The sequence below is a fragment of the Saimiri boliviensis genome, chromosome 1 (assembly GCF_048565385.1).
Source record: "Saimiri boliviensis isolate mSaiBol1 chromosome 1, mSaiBol1.pri, whole genome shotgun sequence".
Taxonomy (NCBI): Eukaryota; Metazoa; Chordata; class Mammalia; order Primates; family Cebidae; genus Saimiri; species Saimiri boliviensis.
The window spans coordinates 46,799,130-46,819,554 of NC_133449.1; the positions used below are offsets into that span (position 1 = coordinate 46,799,130).

General features: G+C 40.1%; 1 protein-coding gene across 1 annotated transcript; it reads right to left on the reverse strand.

Annotated features, from left to right (window-relative positions):
• Positions 1 to 65: 65 nt before the first annotated feature.
• Positions 66 to 15,777, reverse strand: CALM2 (calmodulin 2). Its single transcript, XM_003926741.4, has 6 exons — positions 15,670 to 15,777; positions 9,802 to 9,832; positions 2,321 to 2,464; positions 2,130 to 2,236; positions 1,605 to 1,740; positions 66 to 712 (listed from the first exon to the last, which is right to left on the reverse strand). The coding sequence occupies exons 1-6, from the start codon at positions 15,670 to 15,672 to the stop codon at positions 684 to 686; spliced, it is 450 nt and encodes a 149-aa protein (XP_003926790.1). The 5' UTR covers positions 15,673 to 15,777; the 3' UTR covers positions 66 to 683.
• Positions 15,778 to 20,425: the final 4,648 nt, after the last annotated feature.

The following is a 20,425-nucleotide window of genomic DNA, read 5'->3' on the forward strand; positions in this document are numbered from 1 at the left end:
CACCATATTTTATTTTCCAAATCATTAGACTTCAATAGTTAAATGACTCAGATGCAGAGCAACCATTGGGTAAGTTGTAATTTTTTTATTGGAAAACAAATATACAACTTGGAATGGATTTGAGGCAAATTGTGCCATAAGCAGATTTTCTTTAAGTGGCTAAAACAAAGTTTAAAAAGCAAGTAACAATAAAAGAAAATGTTTCTGGTACAGGACCAGCAGTACAAAAAAATAGTGTACGAGTACCTGGATAATACACCCGTTTTGCAATAGTGCAACTTTTAAGTACATATTGTTGACTGTCCATAGTCCACGCAGAGTTACAACTCCACACTTCAACAACAACATGCTGACAGTTCCTAAAGAAAACTACTTTAAAAAAAGGCATAACCCAGATGTTCCCTCATTTGACCAACTCCATCTAACTTCAGATGTGCAGAAGGGCTTAGATATATCCAGAGTAAGCCACATGCAACATGTTACTTGATCAATTTCCTAAAATAAGGTTTCAGGACAATGACAGTAAGATAAGGGAAGAAAACATGGAGGAATGAAGTCCTAATTACTATACATGCATATTTTTTTTGACAGTAGGGAGAAACCTTTTACAGATAAGTTACAAACAAAGAAAAGGCAAATAAACAATTTTGTACAAGAAATTTAACACATTCTGTACAAGGTCTTCACTTTGCTGTCATCATTTGTACAAACTCTGAAAAAGAAGAAGTACATAAAAAATTTGAGTCAACAGCAAAAGACTGATTTTAAAAAATTGCATTTACTCAATCACTGAATATTCTTTCCATTCCTCTTTCTCCTTCCTCAGAATTAAGTACAGAGGAAAGCTGGTTTATTGCCCAGGCTGGAACTTCATTAACTGTAACTATTCAGGATTATTAAGAAGAGCCAAATTAATACTTTAGATAAGCTAATATAAAAAGGGCATTCTTGGCTCTTAGTTTAGACTTGAATACTGCTGGGTTACAAGTCAATATTGTAAATTCAGTGCTATGGATCAGGTTTAATTTTTATAATATTGAATTTTATGCTGTTTTCTAAGTAGTAACATCATGAAAAAATACAAAGTTTTACTGAAAATCCTTCCGTTTCTAAATGCCTTCCTTCATGATATGGCTATCTCAAAGTTAACAGTCAGATATGATACTTTTGAAGCACATGTAAACTTCAGTTTCAGACTGAAGCCAATTAGAGAAAAAAATATAATACAGTGGGGGGAAAAGAAAGTCACATTAATTTCATTTTGGGAAACTCAGAATAAGTGTGCTTTCCACATTGTTCCACAATCCAAAATGAAAATTGTACAGTGCTTCTCACTTAACATATAAATCACTCAAGAATCTTAAAAATGCCGATTCCAGGTGTAGGGGTAGAAACTGATGGTAAATATTTCTAAATTAAGTTCTCAGGTGAGAGCAATGTTGCCTAGTCTGCAGACAACACACTGAATTAACAAAATGTTAAACATAAGTAACTGTTATAGAATCCTAATCTGGGGGGGGGGAAGTGTCACTAATTCTGATCAGATACCTAACAAGCACCTCTAACTTAAAAAAGTGAAGAAGGTAGTGAGACTAAAGATTTACCTTCATAGTTTACTTGACCATCACCATCAATATCTGCTTCCCTGATCATTTCATCAACTTCTTCATCTGTTAATTTCTCTCCAAGGTTTGTCATCACATGGCGAAGTTCTGCAGCACTAATATAGCCATTGCCATCCTAGAAAGAAATTTAGTATAGTTTCTGAGTAAAATTACAGACTTAGAGAGTTGGAATGGAAATTCAGTAAGTTTACTACCAAATTTCACATTAGGGGAAAAACATACTTTAAAAATGCATACAAATCTACACAGTTGACCTACAAATGTCATTAAGAGCCAAGCAAAATGTCCTATACTGAAATCACTATTTCCTAGTCCCAAAGTCAAGTGACAACTCCTTTGACAAGATTAATGCAATACATATATTAGAAAATCTATACTAAATTCTTAAAAACCTTTTGCTTGATGATTAAGGTATGTTGGTAAATCATCAGAAAAACAAGGCTTCATGAGTCTTGGTATCTTCATTTCATTCTCAAAATCTGACATATCCAGTCTTTGACCTACCTTATCAAACACACGGAATGCTTCTCTAATTTCTTCTTCACTGTCTGTGTCTTTCATTTTTCTTGCCATCATTGTCAGAAATTCAGGAAAGTCAATTGTGCCATTACCTGAAATGGTTTAGTTGAAACATCAAAATCGAGTATCATTATCATTTCTTCATCTCCTCCCACCCCCCAAAATTAAAGACTTACCATCAGCATCTACTTCATTAATCATGTCCTGTAACTCTGCTTCTGTGGGATTCTGCCCAAGAGACCGCATTACAGTTCCCAATTCCTTTGTTGTTATAGTTCCATCACCATCTTTGTCAAATAGTGAAAAAGCTTCTTTGAATTCTGTTTGAAAAACCACAATTCAAATACACAGGTTAGCAATAAAATGTAACCTAAATGAAATGTATTAACTCTTACAGCCTACTCACTGGTGGGATCGTGCCAGTGAATAGCCACTGCACTTCAGCCTGGCCAACATTTAAGACCACGTTTCAAAAATACCCAAAAAACTTTTAAAGCAAAAATACATATGGAGACATCATCTGAAATATGACTGATTACTAAACAATTAGGTAGCAAAACCTTATAATATTTCAAACATTTTTGGCCAACGTACCACTGTATTTTCATGTTGATCTACCAAGGAATTTTTCATTAAAAATCTCACAGGGAACTCTAAAATCTCAACCAGATAAAAATAAAATTATCCTAGGTTTACAGAGGAAAAGAACCAAATCCCCAAATTACTGGCTTCTCTGTTTTTCACTGAAGCTGCCCTGTGGACCATAAATCAAAACTACAGATGTAACCTAAGACTACTGGTACCCAAATACAATCCACAGAGTAAATATACTGTTTATTATGTACTGTGTTTAGTTAGCCAGTATGTCTGTATCAATCGCCTACTAAATTAAAAGAGGCTACTTTCCCCTTCTAGTAAGGCAGGAGAAGGGACTATTAACAGTCTGTAATAACAATGGACTGATCAAGATTTGAATGTCCAGTTTTAGTTAAATGCATGTCACTAGAACAAAGATCATTTTGAGCTTTCTTCGGAATATTAAAACACCAACCTTGTAATACAGGGAAACAAATTATTCCTTAAGATCTTCTTGTGATAGTATGTTCCTTCTAATACATCATTAGATTACATGGAAACTTGCTGCTGCAACACTCCAGACTACCTGGCTTCATTCACCATGTATGGATAAAGAAACTAAAACAGGCTGGGTGTGGTAGGCTCACACCTGTAATCCTAGCACTTTGGAAAGCCACGGTGGGCAGATTGCCTGAGCTCAGGAGTTCGAGACTACTCTGGGCAACACAAGAAACCCCGCTCTACTAAAATAAAATTTTTAAAAAGAAAGAAATTAGCTAGGCATGGTGGCGAGCACCTGTAATCCCAGCTGCTTGGGAAGCTAAGGCAGGAGAACTGCTTGAACCTGAGAGGCAGAGGTTGTAGTGAGCCAAGATCCCATCACTGCACTCCAGCCTGGGCAACAGAGCAAGATTCCAACCCGCCTAGGGGGTGGAGGGGGGGCGGGAAAGAAACCAAAACAGACTAACTTTGATATTGCAAAATTATACCAGTGAGTAAATAATAAAACTAGTATTTTCCACCCAAGTCTTTTTCCAGAAGATATTGGACCCTATCAGCAAACAAATACAAAGTTTCCAAGTTCATGGGACCATTAAGCTTCCCCAACATAGCCATACATTTGAAAATGTATGAGACATAATGTTTAGGAAATGGTATACCTTCTTTTCAGTCCAAGGCAAATTTATTCCCTGCCTGTTTATCCCTACTCCAATATGCATACCTTCCAATTTCATTCCATCTTATTACTCCTTCTCTGTACTCAACTATTCTTCTGCTAATTTGCCCATTACCACATAAATAAATTCGTATCTCTTACCTTAAAACTAAATTGAAACCTTAGTTATATTTTAAGTGCTTGCCCTTATCCTTCCCCAAATTTTGGAAGGCACCACTGGCTCACACCTATTTCCTCTCTCCTAATAATCCACTATTAAAATGCTACACAGCTTCAACTCACCCCTGAAAATGCTGAGTTTATCAATGACCAGTAGTCAGTCACCCAACCCGCCAAGTATGTTTCAGTGTGAAGCCATATGGCATTAAAAACTAAAATGAAACTTTGTAACTTTACTACTGGGTTAGAATTTCCTAGCTCTGTTCCTTCTCCTGGCAATGTCATCTGGGCAAGTTACTAAACCTTTTCTGCCTCAGCTTCCTCATGTCTGTGAAATAGCATAAATGTGCCCAATATGTGGGGTAACACAGTATACTATGCCCACAAGGGTGTTCACCTGACCATCCCAACAAAAATAAATAAATAAATATGTGTGAAACACTTTGAACTACGTCCAACAAATAAATACTTAATAAATGTCAAGATAAAGATGATCTCATTTTGTTGCAGCATCCAGAACTGCATGGAAAAACTCCCGAAACTTCTACTGGTCTTCATAACAGTACTTTGATTTTCCTCCTACCGTACTCTGACAAAGGCTCTTACTCCTGTCTCTTATATCTAGATGTGACCAACTTTTTCCTTTTTTTTTTCCTTGGCCATTTCATCTATACCACTTACAATGAAGATTTCTTTAGTCAACTCATTTCGCTCAATAAATACCTTTATTTCTGGCTGTCTACAGGATATATCTCCCCTGGCTGATCACAAGCAAGACATATGAAAATGAATTCTATACTCCCAAGCAACCCTAAGGATACCAGCAAAAGCCAAACAGCCAACTCTTTCCACCTGAAATCTGTCAACAAGTCTTGAATTCTACCATTTAAATACTGCCTGATTTTTCCTCCATCTCTACAACCAGTATTTTGGTTCAAAGTCTCCATCATCTTTTGCCTGGCTATTACAATTGCCTCCTAACTACCTTCCTTCTTATTTCAGTATTACTTGTTTCTAGAGAAATTCATCTAATACCAAGCAGAAGTTTAGTACCACACTAATAATTGATTCTATACAAATAGTATACAGTGCTAACCTACATCAACCTAATGACAAAAATAGATCAGGGAGTCGCCACCTACAAATAGCATGATTGACCTACAAATAGCATGATTGATAAAAAGACATTTCAATTTTACTAAGTTTTAAACAGAATGTAGAAATATCTAGAAATACATATATTACCATTCAGACACATTGCATCTAATATAGGTTACAAGAAAATTAAAGGACTTTGAGATATTTGTTTATATTACATTTTCTACTCTAAGCATCTTTTAACACTGCATTTCTTTTAAAATTAAAAGTTTATTCCAAATTTCTACTTGTATTTTTACACTAAAAAGTAAAAAATACCTACAAGAACTCAAAATAATAACACCCAAAGTACAATTTCAATTCACCTGCCTTTACAGTTTACCTGTACTTCAAAACTAGCATGTAATTCTAAACACTAACTCCCAGGTATGACTTGAAATATAAATCCAAGAGTCAAAACCTAAACACACAATAAAGAGAATGGGCCCTGAATGTCACAGAACAGCTATCTTCTACATAATTCACAGGTATAAAGAACCTAACAAGATCCATTTTAGCTATGACCAAATTGAAACTTTCAGAAAAATCTATTACTCAAGTTTTATTTGTTCATTAGCAATCTCAGGGCCCATCCCTAGTTTATTACCTAAAAGTACAATTTTATTAAAATAACATTTAAAAAATTTTATTGAAATAGGTTATCACAAGATAATTATAAAATGAATCAAATGACTGTTGATTAACTTTTATTTCTTCACAAAATTCTGAATTTAATAATCCCTTAAAGATCATGTATTGGAACTCTTCGGCACTTCTTGCAATTTTTGCTATACATTGAGTAACATTAGTATTTTTATCAAACAAATTTGGACCTTGAAATGAAAGTTTAGGGATGGATTTCTTAAGGAAAAATTACTATATATTTTTCCTATCAGTCTCCCAAAGGTCAAACAGCACAACTAATGACATCATGGCAGAGTTACCAACAAAATGAACTTGTTAGTGATGTCATACTAGACTAGAATGCGCTATATGACCAGGTAATATAAAAAATTTTAGGCCCGGCACAGTGGCTCATGCCTATTACAATACCAACATTTTGGGAGACCAAGGTGGGTGGATCACCTGAGGTCAGGAGTTCAACACCAGCCTGGCCAACATGGTGAAACCCCATCCCTACCAAAAATACAAAAACTAGCCAGGCGGGGTGGCACAAGCCTATAATCCCAGCTACTTGGGAGACTGAGGCAGGAGAATTGCTTGAACTCAGGTGGTGGAGGTTACAGTGAGCAGAGATCGTGCTACTGCATGCCAGCCTGGGCGACAGCAAAGCTCCATCTCAAAAAATAATAATAATTTATTTAGTAACTTCAACTGAAGTAACTTTAGTAACTTCAACTGAACAAGTATGTTTTTCTCTAGAGTAAGTTTTTTTAAAAAACCTGTATTATCACATGATAAAAATAGCTTTAAAAGTACCAGCGTATATTCAATATTGCATTACATGTTTGAGGCTTTTTAGTTTTGGTGGTGGGGACAAACAGATCCTCTAAGATGTTAGTGGTCACCAGCACTTTCAATTTAAAAAAAAGAAAAAAAAATTTTTTTTTCTTTTGCCTTTTTTGACACAGAGTCTTGCTCTGTCACCCAGGCTGGAGTGCAATGGTGCAATCTAGGCTCAATTTAACCTTTGCCTCCTGGGTTCAAGCAATTCTCCTGCCTCAGCCTCCCCAGTAGCTGGTATTACAAGTGTGCGCCACAACACCTGCCTAATTTTTGTATTTTTAGTAGAGATGGGGTTTCACCATGTTGGTCAGGTTGGTCTCAAAACTCCTCGTTATCCGCCTGACTCTGCCTCCCAAAGTGCTGAGATTACAGGCGTGAGCCACCATGCCTGGCCATTTTTTTTGAGACATGGTCTTACTGTGTTGCCCAAGCTGGTCTTGAACTCCTGGGCTCAAGCAATCCCCCTGCTTCAGCCTCCCAAAGTGCTGGGATTAGACGTGAACCACCACCAGCAACCAGCAAATACAACTTACTATATTTAAAAAACTGCCTTCATCTCAAAGGTCAATATTAAAATATACCAAATTTGGGAGGAAGAGACTAAGAGAGCAGGCAGAAGAATTCTTAGGACAGTTGTGTTCTAGAACTTTACGTTACTCTTTGAGAATAAAATTTATTCAATGATTACTATGTGGCAGGTACTGGGCCTACAAAACAGAACAAAAAGATCCCAGACTTCACATAATTTTTATTTTAGTAGCATAAAAGTTTTGGTTCCTCTGTCCTAAATCCTAACTAAAACCTGGGGGGTAGGGGCAGGAGGTCCCAAGAAATGGCTTAGAAATCTGTGGTCTAGGAAAAGGCAGAGTAAGAAGAGAACCTAAGAACAGATTTTTCCCCCCCACTCTCATTGGAAATCTAATTTTATGATGAAAGCCAACAAAGACAGAATTTATCTTAAAGACAATAAAGAGAACAGGTCCCAAATGTCACAGAATACTTGATGAACTACAAGTATTCTTTATAAAAATGCTATCAGGCCGGGTGCAGTGGCTCACACCTGTAATCCCAGCATTTGGGAGGCCAAGGCAGGCAAATCACCTGAGGTCAGGAGTTCAAGACCAGCCTGACAAACGTGGAGAAACCTGTCTCTACTAAAAATACAAAATTAGTCGGGCATGGTGGTGCATGCCTGTAGTCCCAGCGACTCAGGAGGCTAAGGCAGGAGAATCACTTGAACCTGGGAGGTGGAGGTTGCGGTGAGCCGAGATGAGATCGTGCCACTGCACTCCAGCCTGGGAAACAAGAGCAAAACCTGGTCTCAAAAAAATAAAAATGCTATCAGTCACCAAAGATGGATCCTCTTGTATTAATAGATACAAACTTTTTTTTTTTGAGACAGTCTCACTCGCGCGATCTTACCTTGGCCTCCCAAAGTGCTGGGATTGCAGGCATGAGCCACTGCGCCCGGCCAACAAAACTTTCTTTTTAGAGAAAGTGTTAGGAGAGCAGTAATGACCATCAACCATGCAATAAGCCACATTAAGTAACAATTTTCTACCCTAACATGAACATGCTGTGCTGCATACAGTAGGTACAACTACCTGACTGGGAATATTGAGAAATGAAAGGCAGGTATATTAAAGAAGGTCAGAGTTTAAGACTGAAAGTATTAGCCTGAGATAGTTTGGAAAAAAAAAAAAAAAAAAAAAAAAACGAAAAACTATTTCAGAAAAACATTTCGATGATACATTTATTTTTCTTTATTTTGCAGCAATGAGTGTCTCACTATATTGCCCAGGCTGGTCTCTGGGCTCAAGTGATCCTGCTGCCTCAGCCTCCCTAAGTGCCAAGATGACCAGCCACCAGGCCCCAGTCTTTTTCTTTTGAGACATGTGATCAAATCGGTGATACATTTAAAACAGTGCAACTCAACTAAAAAAATTATTCCCAAAACTGTTTGCTTCAAAACACTCAATACATGTAAATTTACCAACCTCAAAAAGTAAAAACTAAGTTTAAGCCAAATTACACAATAAGTAAAAATAAAACCTGCTTAAGTTTATCTTTAATACTAATAGCTTTCTACCTACAGTCCTATTAAATAGCATTTGTGATGAATATTTGAGGTGACTAGTATAATTTTGGTATCCCCCAAATTTCTACATTCTTATGGAAGAGGGGAACTTGCTTTAAACGGGCTATATAGCTGAGTTCCAATTGGGCTTCTCATTTTCTCCAGCATTAGAAAAAGTGCTCAAATGTTTTTAAGCTCTTATCAAACCCTTCCTGCTTACTGTGAAAACTCTGGCAGATAAACTGCTTGGTGCTCATACTAATAAAGTCTCCAATGAAAACAAAGGAATAGTTTGCAAAGCATTTCAACACTACAATTTAAAAAAACAGCAATAAACTTCAGTGAGGAAAGAAAAAACATTTCCCTAACATTGACATTAACCAGTCATCTCAAAGTATAATTATAAATCAGAAATATTAATGTTCTACAGGATGGCATAAAGAGAACATGACATACAATTACGTAATAATTTCACATACTTCCCATAGCAAACTAAAGGGGACAATATTTAACTAGCTTCAATAGCTGTCACTGCTTTTTAAAAGAAAAATCCATATTGCTACAGTGTATTTATAAAATGGAATGTCAACTTCTTAAATATGCAATTCTTAGGTTGAAATATTAGCTAATTTTAACTAGGGTAAATTCAGTGTTCCTTTTTGATTCTCCATTTCAAGTTGCCTTAGTTACTTCTTGGCTCCTTTTCTCTTGTGGAGACTGATTTGACGTTAAAGTGTTAACTAACCCAGAATTCCTGTTTTATACTAAGGTAGTCTTCAAAAATAACAAAACAAAGACTACCACACTACTACACCACAAGGCTCCAAAGTATATCCACACAGACTAAAATACATGTATTCAATTACAATTAGCCCTGCCCATCTTTCACAGGCAACTTGACAATCCCATTTGCCAAAGCAGGTTGAATTACTCTTAAGATATTATGCCCATATTAGTATCCATGACATATACCACAGTTAATTCTTTCATATAAGTCTCTTATTCTGAAGTTGGCTATTCAATTTAACAATCTAATGGGTACAATCTAGCTAAGTATTTCTCACCTGCAATCTGCTCTTCAGTCAGTTGGTCAGCCTACAGAGATCAAAGAGATAGGTTAGTGACTTGAGAGCATGTAGATTAGCAGTTACATAAACAAGTTTAAAACCTTTCAAGGGTTACCCAGTACTGTTTCGTTTAGTTCCAGCAACAAACACATCTGGGTAGAAAATGCACACATCTGGTTTATCTTATCTTCAAAGCTAAGCTGTCTTAACTTCAAGTTTAAGATACACAAATACTTTGAAATATTTTTCAAAGTATACTTTAGAATCTAAAAGAAACATTGCTCCCTTTTTCAACATTAGAATAGCTAAACTTAAGTTTACTTCTATGCCAGAAATAAAGCACCAGAAATTCCCACTGAATCAAAATGCTTCAGGATCACAAAATGAAAGTTACTCCCACAAATGGTTAAACACATCATTTTGAAAGTGATCTTCCAAAACTTAAAAAAAAAAAAAAAAAAAAAAAAAAAAAAAAGAGGTGGGGGGAGGTCAATAAGGTTTTATTCCCTCTCACCCAGCAGGCAAACGCAAAGGATTTAGAGTTCTGAACATCTGAACTACAATACTTACCAAATGTTTAGAAATTCAGCCATCCATTTTCTCTTGGTTTTTAAAATCCCAAACTAAGGCTAATAAGGCTTGTGATATTTTTTTAATAGCACTTAGTTTTCTTCAGAAAATATTTTCTGGCATTTGCTAAAACCTATTATAAATTTTATCCTTATTCCATCTTAACAATAACCTTATAATGGTAATATCCCCTATCTTACAGACTAGGAATGAAGCTAGGGTTAAATGGGGTGGGGAAGACAAAATTAGCAGAACCAAGATAAAGCACTAAGGTGTCAGACACACCCAGTAACTTTTAGCTTTTAATTCAGACCACCATAATATATAAAGATGATTGCAAAATATCCAGACTCCTTGTTGCATTCTTTGAACATGTACTTTTTTCAATGCTTATTAGTATATACATCCATGAAGCAACTGCTTATGGAGTATTGAGAAATACAGCCAAGAAATAGCCTCCTATCTAAAATCCCTATCAACATGGGAGTCAAATATACAATGATTAATCCATTCATTTATTTGTAGTAAAAGAAAAATAAACATTGCCTGGTTTCATTCTTTTTAAATGAACACACCCCTGGGAAAAGTAACACCTTAATGTGGAATAGCCTCATATGTTCTCTAGGGCACAGCATGAGAAAATTCGAGAAGGAATTCAGAAAGTAGTTTATTTTCCCTGCTCAACAATTTTTATTTGACCCCGATGTAAATAAAATTCATTTTTTAAAAAAGCTGGTAATTTAAAATTGAAAAGCCAATAATTAAGTTCAAAGAGTTTGTAAAATAAAAATGTATCATCCACTTTTATCCCTAAAGTCCAAATCCTCCACCAACAAATACTTAGTGTGAAGTCAGTCACAGATTGTTTTCCCAAAGAATAAAGTTTAAAATCCAGTAAATCTACTGAGTTATTTACTTTGTTACAACAGAAGCTACATTACTTCAGTTTATTGCATTTTGCAGGACTTCCATCATTTCTGAAAGGAAGGACCACCTGGCATGGTGTGGGGGTAAAACAAAGTTCTGAGTCACAGTTAGGCTATCCCATAGTATCCCAGCTCTGCCATTTAACAGCTGTGTGACCTTGGACATGGTACTCAACCTCTCATGGTCAACTTCATTTGTAACACAAGAATAACAATACTTACCTTGTAGGGTTGTTGTGCAAAGGGAGATGCTATGTACAAAGCTAGCCTAAAGAGTTAAATGGTTAACTATTATTTTACACAAATTAAAGAACCTACAATGTTAAGTATCAACCTGACTAGCTCAATTTCCACAAAGAATGTAGACATGCATGGCATTTATTAAGGCCTTTATGGTAAGCCTACTCCATTCAATGTTAACTCTAAGCCGAGAAAATTCATGCAAACTAAATCTACAAGGTCCAATCCAGGGACAGATGCAGCAGGTGACATCAGTTTAAGACTAAAAAACGTTGAGCTAAATGTGTGGCAGACACTGCAGCCTGTGTGAAAGTTGAGGGATCCTGTACTCTGTACAGTGAGACAGGTTTGTTCTCTCTACATGATGGAGGGTGTTGGGGGATGGGATTTTGGGAAGGCTCCTGTATATAAAACATGGGAGGCTTTAGGAAGAAACGAAGATGTTAGCAATTAAAGAACCACTGTCCAATTTTGTTTGGTAAGTAAAAACTTTAGGGACCTTATACCATCTTGTCTAACTCCCTACCTCAAAGCAAATGCAATCTTGGAAGAGATCACAAAAATGAGCTTCAAGGAATCAACTAACCACCCAAGAGACTAAATTACTCACATAACCTTAAAGTTCTCAATTTTGCTTGGAAGGTTGAGAACCTTTTTGTATTTACTACTTATCCAGAGTTCAAGGTTTTAGAATAAACTTTACCAGCAATATCCAGATTAAAGCCTACTATAAAGCAGGACGACTTCCTAGCACTAACTTTCCCAACTGCTACAAAAGCAAATAAATTTGGTTCTTCCTTCTGTTTCCATTGAGTGTCATTTTCTTAGAAGAACCACAAGAATTATACTTTTGGGAAAACTCAAGCTCATTAACATGTATGCTTATCTCACTAAAGTGAAAAATAATTCACTAGAGAGATGACTTGTTCTTACTGTTATTTCTGTAGCTATTGATTTAATTCTTCCCACTGCTCTCGCGACTCCACAGATTCCTAGGCATCAGTGTGCTACTCTCAAGTTCCTCCCTAGACCTCTTGGACTAGAATGTGCATTTTGGAGAACCGTAAGTGATCTGTCAACACTAAGAAACACGAACCTGTATTACATTAGTGACCTAAAGTGAACACATTATATATTCCTACATGCCAGTTTATTTAGTGAAAGGTGGTTAAAAAAACAATCTGAAGTTCTTATCTGAATAAATGTGTGAGCCCACAGGTTTGAAATGGAACACAAACTGGCTTTCATACATTCCTGTCTGCTCATTCCCCTGATCAGGTTCTACAACGAAAGATTCATATGGTTCTTCTACAATTACAGATTGTTTTACCTACGCCAAAAGCAATGCAAATTATTTCATTAGGGTAAAAAGACACCTAATTCTGAAGAACAGCACTCACATAGCATCTCTCACCAAAAGATCACTGGAACAAAATGGCTTCATAAAAATTAGGGCTATTACTAAAGGCCTAAATTCTAGCTGAAGCTAGAACTTTCTATATTTCAAAAGAGCCAAATCTTTTAATCTTCTGAACCTAGCAGAAACAGGCCTTACCAGAATAATTACTTAGACCCAAGTGACAAAAATTTTCTACCTTTATCTTTTACTTACCTAATCACCCTGGCCTCAAAGTCCTCTTTAAGCAGTCCCATTTTCAGTGAGCATATACTGACTACATGTAAACCCAAGAGGAGTTATATGAGCAATCTTACTTTACCTTCCGTATCAAATTTTGTATACTTTAACTTGGAGTTCTAATTTTCTTGTTTTTTGAGAGACAAGAGTCTCTGTTGCCCAGGGAGTGCAATGGTGTGATCACAGCTCACTAGTCTCCACCTCCTGGGCCCAAGATGATCCTCCTGCTTCAGCCCACTGAGTGGCCAGGACTACATGCACAGGCCACTATGCCCAGCTAATTTTTTTTTTTTTTTTTTTTTTTTTTTTTTTTTTGGGAGTCCTAATTTAAAAGCTCAGTTTTCTATTATATAGTTATCTGAAGGCAACTTTCAGGTTTACTAACGGTATCTGTCAGCTTTTATTAAGATTTTTTTTCCCTGATTTTGTCTCTTCTAATAAGAGATGTCAAATTTATAACAAAACCGCCAAAGCACCAGTGATGGAAACAGTAAGTACAAAAGCTTAACACTGGGCAAGCGACCATAAAAGCGTAGATACCAATTTTACCAAGAAAAATCTATTCGAATTACTGATTCAATTATCAAAACTGATTGAGAAAACCTTACCCTTCATTTATTTTTAAAAAGCTTACTACTCCACAACCCATAATGTTGACTACATATGCCAAGCGTCCCCAAACTACGGCCCGAGGGCCGCATGCGGCCCCCTGAGGCCATTTATCCGGGCCCCCAGCCGCACTTCAGGAAGGGGCACCTCTTTCACTGGTGGTCAGTGAGAGGAGCACAGTATGTGGCGGCCCTCCAATGTTCTGAGGGACAGTGAACTGGCCCCCTGTGTAAAAAGTTTGGGGACGCCTGACATATGCCTATAATAAATACATCTTACAAAGAGCCAATGTAACCAGCACATTCAAATTCGGAATACTTAAAAGAACAAGATGAAGCCAACCTATCCAATTTCAATGAACGCTAGTTTTATTTAAAATGAACTCCTCTCCCCACCCATACAGGCTGGAGGTTTCAGTTGGCAAGGATCCCCAACTCCTGTTTAAGATGTCACCTTGCCTCCTGGACACACCCATCGCTGTAACCACTTGGCAGAGGAACCACAAGTAAGTATCGCAGATGACCGCCCTCGTTACAATTTTTTTTTTCTTTTTTTTTTTTAAGGAAATACCACGATCTCCAGTCTGAGGTGACCGGAAAATGCTTTTAAAAATTTCCTGCTCCTCCATCACAGGATTTGACAGGAACCACACAAACGAAGTCCACGTTAAGACGACCTGGCAATTTCTACACGGAAATTAGGGTCGTTTTCAAAGCAGCAGAAGGGGAAAAATGTTTTACGTGGTCGTGGTTCTTTAACATTAGGACTGCACGTTGAGTTTTCAAGAATAGGACAGACAGGGGCTCTTCAAAGACACCCTTTCAACTGTACGAGACCAGACGGACTTTCAGAAGGCAGTCACTCCGGAGCTTGCTTTTCTCCGGCGGGGAACAGGAAACGCCTGTAGATCCCTAAGCTGGAGCCGAACACTTTCCCTAACAAGATGTATATTGCGAAGAGGCGCCCCTGATTTCAGGGGTAAAGCTCATTTCTTTCTACAAGCGACACTTGAGAAAAAAAAAAAATTTTTTTTTTTAAAGCATCCGGCCTGGGGTGGTGGAAGACGCCCCAGGGCCCAGATGGAGCAGGAAGATTAAGACTGCCGGAGGGGGATGGGAAACCGCTGAGGGCCCCCCTCCCCCCGCTCATCCCCGCCAACGGCCCCGCAGCGCCGCGGAGATCTCCGCAGTCCTGCAGGTGCCAGCACAGCAGCTGGAGCTCGGGCTGGGCTGAGCGGGGCGGCGGCTCCGGGGCTCGCGCGGCGCTCGCCCGCCCCGCCCCCACCGGCCGCTCCCTGCGCGGCGCGAGCTCGGCCCCCACAGCGCGCCGCCCGCCAGCCCACCCGACCCCAGCACGCGGAGAACGCCGGCTAACGGCGGCGCCGGCGCTCGCCCCAGGGCCCCGCGCGCTCCTCCCGCCCCCTGGGCGCATGGCGGCCGCAAGCGGACAAAGGCGCTTCCTGGCGCCCGCACTAACCGTCCGTTGGGGATTTGAATCCGGCCCCAGCCTGACCTTTCGAGACGCCCGACCGAAGGCGCTCTGCGCTCCCTCTCCCCATTCCTTCCACTTTCTCTCCTCTCCGTACACCGGGCTGTCTCTCACGCCAGACCCAACCTCCTTCAGCCAAGCCCCCAGGGAGCTTCACGACCTCGGGAGCTGTGCGTCGGGCCCTCAACTCACTAGAGGAAGCCGCTCTGAGGAGAATGGGGGTGGGGAGCACCTGCGACACAACCGACGCGGGCGTCCCCGGCCTCTTTCGCGCCATCCCCCTGGCAGAGACCGCTCCTTAGAAGTGTAAGGGAGGCGAGTTTCCTTTCTTTAGTCAATTCGGTCCAGCCTCTTCCCCCCCCAGGCCCAGCGCCGGCAGCTCAACGAGGCACTCACCATGCTGCAAGCGCTACCGGTTTCCGAGACGCGACCACACAACCACTCGACTCGCTCGCTTCACTCGGACTAATTCTCCTCCTCCGCCCCCAGCGCCTCATAAACACCTCCCTCCGCCAGATCCCTCCGCCGCTCCAGATAACGGAACATCACAAACGAGTCCCGGTCAACCCCCTCCCCTCAAACTCTTCTCAGGACCTCTTTCTTCACAGTTATTTAGTCGACAAGGCAAGAGATCAAGTAAAGTGGGCGAACGGATGACGTAAGTGGGTTTCATTCCCTAGCAAGCCGTTAAATGACCGGTGGAATGGCTCCTGTGGGGCGCTACTTTGCGGCGCGGAGGAGCATTGTGGCGGCGACGCGTGACGCCAACGGTCGTTGAGCCAGCCGGTGATTGGCTGGTTCGTACCTGCAATGCGTCACCCGAGTGCGGCTTCTGCCGTTGCTGCTCCGGTCGCGCTGTCCTGGCAACTGCGCCAGGCGGCAGAGTCGCTTGCTTTGCGCTTGGCTGGAGCACCTTCCTCCTCCACCCATCCTTCCCTGCCACACTCACACGCTTTCCCGCCTCTTATTGAGGGATAGAGGAAAACATCTTAAGCTGATAATGAAGCTGAAAGCTTCCCATCAACGCGTACCCCGAACTCAGCTTTTTTGCCTAGTGTTTCGGCCTCCTGGAAGCCGCACGTTTCTCGTTTCACTCCCTCACAAAACCCATGCCAATCTGGATACGGGCGAACGCAGCTGTTCAGCTGACAGGCTAATCGCAAAGGGTCTTCCGTTTATACTTCCTCTTCGCGTTCTTTGCCAGGGGTAATTTACCAGAAAAGAAAAGTCATTCAAAAGTCACAGTATCCGAGCTTCAGTGGGATGAGCCTCTCCAAATGGCCCCTTGTTATCGTAGGGTAATAGGGTTCTGAATTGGACAGAGCTAGGCATGAGTTAGTTGGGTCCCTCTCTCAGATGTATGACCTTAGATGAGTCATTTAATCATTAGCCTCACTAGTAAAATACAGGCAATAAGACCTATCTCGAAAGAATATTGTAGGAATTAGAATTATGCAAAGATTAGAATTAATGTAAAATATAAGTAACTGGCACAGGGTAGGACTCCAACAACTGGTCACTATAATATGCCTTCTTCCCCTTCATAGCAAATTTGCCCTTTTGGATTTCTGACTCCACAGATTTAAATGAATATTTTTAAAACCACATAAAATCTAGCTCCTTGGTCCCATCCAAATAAACAAAGTTGTGCATAACCTGAGATATTTAACAGGTGGATAGTGAGCACCTACTGTGTGAACTCGATTTGAATATAATTGTAACTATAGAGGGGCTTAGGAGATGCGGAGGTGAGGACCTTAGGTCACTGTAGAGGTTCCGAAGGATTCCTGGAGAAGATAACTGCCAAATTGTCTGATGTTATAAAATGGGCTAGGAAAAAGCAGGGAGGAAAGAAGGAAGCAAGTTCTGGGTACAGCAAGTAACAGCCAAGGTCCAGAGGTGTGCAATTGCATGGCTTGATGAAGAAGCTGCAAGAAGACAGACATTACTAAAGTCCAAAGTAGACAGCCAGTCCTGTTAGGCAGAGAGGACGCTGGGAAATTAAAGAGGAATAAGGTTTAATGCTCAAAACGCAGTTCCTCAAGAAGATTGTTGGTGGATTACAGCCCAGAAAAAAAATCACCACAGGCCATGTCAAGGTCTGAGAAATTTCCAGTAAAAAGCACAAGCACATGGACCCTTAAAACCTAGTGAACAGCATTTTTTACAAGCCAAAGTGAAATCTTGCCTACTGAAGACAGCTCCCTACAGAACATTGCCCTGTCTGCACCCACTTGAAAGGCTTCAGTGGAATTTAACCTCCTTTAGCCAAGTTAGCCATTTTCTCACACCATCAAAAGTCTTTTATTTGCAAGGCCAGAGGTGGGTCCTCTTTCTTTCAGTCATGCAAACCAGGCATTAAATGCTCTTCCAATTAGCATTGGCCACCCTGTGACCGTCCTTTTCCATGAATGACCAGTCAGTGCAGACTCAGGACCCTGTGCTTCTATTGTCCTTGCGAAAGTGGTGACGTAATGATGGTGGGGGAAAAGGAGATTTAATTAACTTTATACTGCGAAGGAAATACCGTTGAGATAGAGTGTTACTTAAAAGCGGGTACCTCTGCTTCCGAATCTGAGCTGAAAAGGGAGCCCTAAGGCCTCCATTTCATTACTATGCATTCTGGTAGCTTCCAGATCTTTCAAAGGTATTCCTCAGAAATTTGTCTCTGATTCCTCCTCAAATCCTTAGATGGAAGAGCCATCAATGATCTTTTCTTTCAGTTTAGTCACTAAAAATATTCTCTTTACACAGTACCCCCATTAGTATGCAGTGATTTCACTGCATGAAATTTTTAATGATGGGAAATTGAATGACAAAATGAATAATCACCTCCTCTAGAAAATGATTTTTTAAAAGGATTGATGTATAGCATATAACAAGTGAATCGTTAAGTCTGAAATACAGGTGCATGCTCAGAGATATATGTATCCATCTCTGGAGTTTAAAGACTCCCGGAGCTTTTAAACAAATATTTAGGAGTGAAAAATGTTTGTTACAGCTGATACATAGAAGTCCTCCCGGGTTTCTTAGGTTGAATTTCTGTAAGGCCTCTCTCACAGAACTTTCCTTGCTGACCTCTCTTAGAAGAGAAAGAAAATGAGAAAAAAGTCAAGAGTTACATTTAAAGCCATTGTGGTTTATGTGTATTTCAGACTGTTTCAAGTCAATTTATTTACAGAGCATTTGTCTTCCACAATATGACATACAGTGCTGCCTGACTTTGGCAATTGCCACCTGAGAAAGTTGGTGATGACCAACACGTCAAGGCCTAGGAGGTGGTTGTCTTTGAATTTTCCTGTCCTGACTGGTAAGACCTTACAGCTCTCTACCTTTGCCCATGTTGGGAAAGTGAGAATGTACTTCCTCTCCAGACCTCTTCCTCAATTTGCAGGTCAGAGATAACAAAAGCTCTGTCCTCTGACACTTCCTTCCCATAGCTTCCCTCCTCCAGCCACCTGTGCTAATGACCAAGGTCAAGGGCAGAGGGACAATAACAGTAGCATTTTTTTTTTCTTTTAGAGACAGGGTCTCACTGTCACCCAGGCTGGGGTACAGTGGCGTAATCATAGCTCACTGCAGCCTCACTCTTGGGCTTAAGTTATCTTCCCAGTGGCTTGCTAAGTAGCTGGGACTAAAGGCACACACCACTGCGCCCAGTTAATTTTTAAATGTTTTTGTAGAGACAGAGACTTGCTTTGTTTCCCAGGATGGTCTTAAACTCCTGGCTTCAAATGATCCTCCCTCCTCAGCCTCCCAAACTGCTGGGATTAGAGGCATGAACCACTCACTGTGTCTGGCCCACGGTAGCATTCTTGATTTTAGGGCCTATGTGTTTCTCAACAGATAAAAGAAATAAACCCTAAATATCCTAAGGCATCAAATTAGGTAATAAATCAACTTCTCCTGTGCATCTAGAATGGTACTAGTTATGTACCAGCCTTGAGAGAATAGTACTGAAATCAATTTCTTGTTTCGTGGTTCAGATAAAGAGCCCTGGTTGAGAAAGTTAAACTATCCTTCCTCCAGGATTATGGGGCAAAATGGAGCTTCCTAGAGAATGTGATCTGTAGGAATTTGGGTAGAGGTGGAGAAAGAGGAAAAGGGTGTTTGAGACAGAGAAAAGAAATGCAAAGGCACTGAGACCTCATCATTGCCGTCTCCATTGTTAACATCATCCTCAGGTCCACTCTCCACACTACACCTCTAGGTGCACATTCCTAGGAGAGTGGACCCAAGGAAGAATCCTCCACAGGCCCTGAAAGCAGGCACAGGCTGTTTGAACAAGGATTCCTGTGGTCCTGGGGGCCTGGTATAGTCTAGAAAGGGTAGGAGTGTGTGGGCTCTGGGGCGAGGAAGTCCCCTTGGCCTGTGTGGTTGGAGTACATACATCTGGAGGAAGGACAGAACAGGGCCCTCTAAAGGGAGGCTAAGGGAGCTTCTCTCTTGCCCAGGTCTACAGGCAGTCCTGAAAATGCCTGCTGGCAACTCTTCCTAGAGGCCCTCGAGCATCACATCCAAAACTGAATACATGATCTTTTCACCCAGACCCCTTCTCCTCTATTCTGATCTCATTAAAAAGTGCCTCCCTCACTCTGTTACCAAAGCTACACTGAACCACTCCCATGTCTATCTGGATGTGCTGTGCACTTTCCCACTTCCATGTCTTTGCGTGTGCTGCTCTCTCTGCCTGGAAAGTCTTTTCCCTCTTTTCCACTGCCTGCTGAACATCTGCTTATCCTTGACTCAAGCATCACATCCCCTATGATGTCTTCCTAACTCCACCAGCGACTCTCCTTGTGACCCAAAGTGATCATCATTATCTCTCAAAATATCCTTAAAACTTGATGGTACTATTTCCTTATGGGTTGGTTGCCCCCACTAGGCTGAATTCCTTGAGGGACCTTATTTATGTCTGTACCCTTACCACCTGACATGATGCTGGGACACGGCTGATGCTGAATACATCTTGTTGAATGGCTAGGTAGATGAATGAACAAAAATATTATCATTTTGTACATGCCTTTTTCACATGGCTTTTAATAAATATAAATATTTAATATAAATATAAATATTTAATATAAATATAAATATTTAATATAAATATAAATATTTAATAAATAAATAACCTGTGTTTATAAAGCATAGGTTG

Excerpts from the sequence above, each read along its gene's own strand:
- CALM2 (XM_003926741.4), bottom strand. Across the intron at positions 2,465-9,801 it reads GACTGAAGAGCAGATTGCAG|AATTCAAAGAAGCTTTTTCA; the intron begins GTGAGAAATACT and ends TTTTTCAAACAG. Across the intron at positions 713-1,604 it reads TGGTCAAGTAAACTATGAAG|AGTTTGTACAAATGATGACA; the intron begins GTAAATCTTTAG and ends CTTCTTTTTCAG.